This window comes from Monoraphidium neglectum, assembly GCF_000611645.1.
Source record: "Monoraphidium neglectum strain SAG 48.87 unplaced genomic scaffold scaffold01756, whole genome shotgun sequence".
NCBI classification, from domain to species: Eukaryota; Viridiplantae; Chlorophyta; class Chlorophyceae; order Sphaeropleales; family Selenastraceae; genus Monoraphidium; species Monoraphidium neglectum.
Window position 1 is genome coordinate 6,792 of NW_014011872.1, and position 5,431 is coordinate 12,222.

Consider the following 5,431-nt stretch of genomic DNA (forward strand, 5'->3'; position numbering starts at 1 on the left):
TGGCGCCTGCTGCCCGCCGCGGCCGCCGCGGAGCCGGCGGTCGCGGGCCGCGTCACTGCGGCCGCCGCGCGGCTGGCGGCGGCTATGGCGGCTGCGGCGACGACGGCAGACGGCGCGCGCATGCTTTGCCCAGGCGTCGTGTCGGAGGTCGCGGCGGCGCTGCGCGCGCTGCGCGGCGCCGCCGGCGTCGCCGCGCTCGACAACGCCGCCGAGTCGCTGCTGCGGCGCTCCGCGCCGGCGCAGGCCGCGGCGTGCGCGACGCTCGTCTCCCTGCTCGCGCCGCCGCCCGGCGCCGCCGCCGACGCCGCCGTCGCCGCGCTGCACGCGCGGCTCAGCGCGGCGCTCGCCGCCGAGGTGCTGTCGCCGCAGGGCCTCTCGCGGCAGCACGTGTCTGCGCTGCCCTGCTTGGTCAGTTGGGTCCTCTCCTCCGACGCCCTCCGCGCGCCGGCGCTCGCGGCGCTCGCCGCGCACTGCGCGGCGCTGCCGGCCGGCGCGCCGCAGGCGCTGCACGCGCTGCTCGCGCTGCCGGCGCTGCGCGCGCGGCTGGCGCTGCCCGAGGTTGCGGCGGCCGAGGCGCAGATCGTCGAGGCGCTGACTCGAGACGCCTCCCTGGCATTCCAGCGTGACTCCGAGATCTGTATTTTGATCGACTATATCTTGAAGAGCGACGCGCACCGCGCCGCGCGCCTGTCGCCGCTCGCCGCGCACTGCGTCGCGCGCCAAGGCGCCGCGGAGCTGCTGCGGACGCTGCTGCGCCTGCCGTCGCTGCGGGCGCGCGGGGCGCTGCCGGGGGTCAGGGCGCTCGCGGCGGCGCGCGTGGCGCAGCTGGAGGCGCGGCGGGCGCCGGAGTTCAGCTGGCGGCAGCCGGCCGCGTCGCTGCCGGGATACCCCCAGGTGAGAGCCTGACTTCTGCTGGCAGAAACGCCTGTGTGATTGTGCAGAGGAATCGCAGCGCGCGGGCGCAAGAGTCACGCCGCGGCGGGCCGTGCGAGAGCAGCGCCGGAAGAGGAGGCGGCGGCTGCGACGCTTTTGGCGGCGGGCATGGAGGTGCTGTGGTGTCCTCCGTGCCATACGATGTACCGCGCAGCGTATGTAAAACATACATGATATACTCTCCTTTGCCGCAGGTGGAGCTGTTCCTGCGTGGCCCCCAGCAGAGCGCGACCTTCCACCTCTTCAACGGCATCGCCCACGCGCGTGAGCCCCTCGCCGCCACCGCCATCAGGGGGGGGGGGCAGTCGTCGCGCCCCCGTCATCCCGCTGTTGCTTTGGCGTCCGAATCAAGTGCTTTCTCGCGAGGGGGCGCCATACACTCGGGGGGCCAGCCCTGCACATGGGGCCTGCGCCCTGGCCTGCCCCCCTCCCTTCAACCTGATGCCGCCAGCTGCTCCGATCCGTGACCCAAGCTTTCCGCACCACTCTCCCTCCAACCACCAAACCCCCTCCAACCGTAACCCCCCCGCCCTCCAACCACAAACCCCCCTCCAACCGCACCCCCCCCCTCCGACCCAAAACCAGGCAACTGGGCCAACAAATACTTCACACACGCCGCCATCTGCACCTACAGCGCCCAGGCCGTCCCCGGTGGGCGCGGCGGGGGCGCCTACTGCACAGTCACCAAGACGCGCGCCCTCTTCCAGCGGGAGGCCGCCCTGCACAAAGAGCTGATGGCAGAGCTCGAGGAAGCGCGCGACCTGCTGCGCGGGTGACGTGGCAGGGGCCCCCCGGGTGACCCCGAGCCCGGGTGCGCCTCTCGAAAGGCTCAAGGTCCACCGCCTGGCCAACAAGGGCTACCGTATGGCGTGTTGATTGCCGGTCGTCCATCTAGGCAGCCACTGTGCTTGAAAGCGGCCGCCTATGTCAGCTTTTGCTTGCTGGCCGGTTGGAAAGAGTTGAGCGCAGGCCTGCTGCATACTTTCCCCGAATTATCACGTCTGCTGTACCATCAAGCACCTAGACATGGCGGGCTGTTCAGCTGAGCTCTCCTGCTTGGAGTTGTCCCTGCCATACCCTGTACGAGACCATGTCATATATATACATATACATAAAAACATATATACAGACCCCAAAACCAGCTCGTCATTTGCAAAGGAAGAGCATGTTGAGTTGCTGCTGGGATTTTACTGTGCATTACCGTTACAATTGTGTAACCCTGTTGCTCGCGCCCCGTGGGCCCTAAAGCTTTCCGTCCAGTGCACACGCATGTATGCAGATATGCAGCCGGCCGCTTGCAGTCACGCACACCACTCGAAGCCCGCTACGAGCGGCCGCAACCAACCAAACGGGGCAACTCGATGCGCCAGTGGGGCCGCTGAGGCGGCCGGCCGGCAAACAGCGGCATCCCAGGCGGCCAACAGGTCGCCAGACCCTTAGAAAGTGCATGAAGTAAGAGCTCGAAAGACACAGATGCCCGTGTTTGGAGTTGTTGCAAGAGGTGTATGCAACTGACAGAAGAAAGGGTAAGAAAGCATGCAAGAGTGAGGGGTGTGACCAGTTCTTGGGGCGACGCCCGGCCCGCAAAGCCCAGCGTAGATGTTGGTAAAATGCTGCCAAATCACTTCTGCAGGAGACCGGCTGGCCGGCCGCATCAAAGTTCTCAGACCTGCTCCTCGGACGCCTTCGATACAGAAGACGCGCGGCCCTCGCCGCAGCCCCGCGGGCCGCGCGTGTCCTCGTCCCCTTCCGGGATCGCCCGCGGCCCCCTGTCGGCGCCGTTGACGGCGGCGCCGCCGCCGTGCACCTCTGCATCGTACAGTCCAGACAGTCCGGGGTCCGAGCACAGCAGCTCGCTGCGGGCGCGCGCAACCGCGCGATCGTCCTTGTCGGCGGCGGCGGCAGCGACGGCTTGCTCAAAGGTGTGGAGGCAGGGCGCGTAGAAGAGCTGTGGGTGTGAAGGCGGGCCGGGGGCGGATGAGGGGCTCAAAATGGGAAGCACGCTGTGGATTGGAAGAGCAGGTGGTGGGCGGCTGAGTTGTTGGCCGTGTCCGCGGGGACTGACAGGGTCCGAACAGGGGGTGTGCACCGCTGCTGTGTTGTCAGGCTCTGGGGAGGGTGCTCTTGGGGACAGGGCACGGCCCACCATACAGCTAAGTCAGCAGCCAGCCCCACGAGCCCTCCGCCTCGTTCCTGCGCCTGCCTGGCCCACCACCTCTCCTGGGCCAATGGCACGTCTGGCCTCCGTGGCCTGACCGCGCTACCGGCCAGCGACCCCAACCGGCCCTCACCCGCCCCTTCCAGCCCTTCTTGAACGTCATGATGGACACGCCCAGCCATAGGGACACGTTGATGGCTGTGAAGACCACCGCCACCACCTTCAAGGCCTCCAGGCCCAACAGGTGGGCGATGCGGCCGGTGAGGACTGACATGGTGCCTGCAATCACATGGGTCGGTAGAGGCATTGTTTGGCGCAGGTGTGGGCGCGTGGGCGGGCGGGTAGAGCACGGGCAGGGGAAGGAGGCGATGATGCATGTAGTTGTTTTGCAAGACAGGACGTTTTGTGTCACATGGCGAGCGCCCTTGGGACAGCCAGCAATGATGTTGAGCAAAGCACAACAAGAGCAGCCCCACATGCATGCAGGAGCGTGATCGTTGATCCTTGTCCACACAGTGCCAGCACACGAAACCGCTTCCCCCGCTTGCCTGTGGGGAAGACGCTGCCCCACCACCCGAGGTTGAACGACAGGTGGCGCAGATTATCGACGACGGACGCCGCCGCCACCACCATCCACCACATTGCATATGCCCAGAGCATGATGCCCAGGAACAGGCCGGTCGCGTGCAGCGACACGGATATGTCGCCAAGGGAGGGGTCTGCATGGATTGAGGGGGGGGCCATGTGCGCGCATGAGCGCGTCCGCGCGGCGGAAGTGGGATGTGCTTTGACACGACAACCCAGAAGGTTGAAGTTTCCTCAGTGGTGGACCCAGTTTTGACGTTAAAACACCCGAGTTGCCGCGCTGGACATAATATTTGTCATTGCGGTAGCAGAGGCCTGCCACGCGCGTGCTCGGCTGCGGCTGCCAAGGAGAGCCGCGCCGCAGACCCAGGGTGGCGACCACCTTTGCTGGCGCCCACTCGCGCCTGCGACGTATCAACCCGTTCACAGCTGAGCCGAACACGCACCGGCCTCGGGAAACTTGAAGAGGGCGGCCGATCCGAGGTTTATGGCGGAGAACGCTGACATGGCCAGGGCGCCCACAGGCAGGAACGAGGATATCAGCTGCGCCGCAGGCGGCAGGTGGTGCACCATCAGCCGGTGCCCTGGGGGTGCGCGAGGGTGCAGGGGGAGGGGCAAGCGGCGCACCCGGGGGGTGAGGGCCGAGCGGGTGAAGGGCTGTCAATAAGGGAAATAGCCAGGCGTTTAGGAAGGGAGGTACAGACAGCAGCTCTTTTCAGGCTGTGAGACGGGCGGGGCCGATACAGACTTGCGTGGTCAGCCTCCCCGTTGTGACAGACTAGATCATTCAGCGAGCGGAGCATGCTGGCGCTGCGCGCGGACGTATCAAGGCATTGATGATGTCAGGATGACTCGGCCTGCAGGATGGATGACTTACAGTAGATCGTTGTGATGGTCAGTGTCAGCAGCAGGCCATACGAGAAGAGCAGGCTGCCTGCGGTGGGTGCAGAAATGTAGTGTGAAAGCAGACCCATTAGAAAGCAACGAGAGGAGCGCTTATGATGATGAATGGCATTGTCAACGCACGTGCCACGCATGCAGACGTGCATGTGCACAAGCGCACGAAAGTGTGTTGAGCGAGCGCGCATGCGTGCATGCTGAGGTGGTGGATGTGAACGGGTGTGCTTGTGGCTTCAACATACTTGCTGGCATGCGTGCCGGCCTCACCTATGAAGATCACCGCGCGCACGGTACTCGTGTGCTGCAGGACCTCCGAGCCCACCGCACTCGCGTGCGCGACCGCCAGCACGCCGGCCGAGCCCGCCGCGACGTTCGAGGGCACGATGGGCAGCAGCCAGACGGCCGTCATCGACTCGGGGGTGTTGGAGTGGCGTGAGATGATGAAGAAGGGGAACACGAGGGACGTAAAGAGTGTCATGGGGAGGTTGAGGAACCAGAGGATGCAGGCGGCCAGCAGTGCGGTGGGGGGCGCCATGCTGCGGGCGAGGGGGTTGGGAGGGGCGCGGGGCGGGCGCGTCAGCACGGGCCATGACGCGTGCTTGCTGATGGGGCATGCGATTGAGTGCGAGTCGTCAGCTACGAGCTTCACTGCAATGGGCCAAACGGACTTTGGGCTGGCCCTGCCTGCGTTCATGAATTGTGGCCGCCTTGCAACCCCCGCCCCAAGGTTGAGCGTCGTGCAGCTCTCGGCCCTGACACACACACACACACACACACACACACACACACACACACACACACACACACACACACAAACGCGCACGCACGCACGCACGCGCACGCGCGCGCACACAC

General features: G+C 65.9%; 2 protein-coding genes across 2 annotated transcripts in view; one reads left to right on the top strand and one right to left on the bottom strand.

Annotated features, from left to right (window-relative positions):
* Positions 1–1,709, top strand: part of MNEG_8915 (hypothetical protein) — a gene marked incomplete at both ends in the record, with an annotated part of 6,711 nt that extends 5,002 nt beyond the window's left edge. Inside the window, 3 exons of the mRNA XM_014042613.1 lie at positions 134–894; positions 1,128–1,197; positions 1,519–1,709. Of these exons, the coding sequence (XP_013898067.1) occupies positions 134–894; positions 1,128–1,197; positions 1,519–1,709 (1,022 nt within the window). The remainder of the gene's footprint in view (positions 1–133; positions 895–1,127; positions 1,198–1,518) is intronic.
* Positions 1,710–2,596: 887 nt separating this feature from the next.
* Positions 2,597–5,111, bottom strand: MNEG_8916 (hypothetical protein; the record flags this gene model as incomplete). The annotated part of the gene is made up of 6 exons (XM_014042614.1): positions 2,597–2,881; positions 3,225–3,370; positions 3,619–3,810; positions 4,123–4,260; positions 4,554–4,610; positions 4,844–5,111. The coding sequence occupies 6 exons, from the start codon at positions 5,109–5,111 to the stop codon at positions 2,597–2,599; spliced, it is 1,086 nt and encodes a 361-aa protein (XP_013898068.1).
* Between the last annotated feature and the right edge of the window lie 320 nt (positions 5,112–5,431).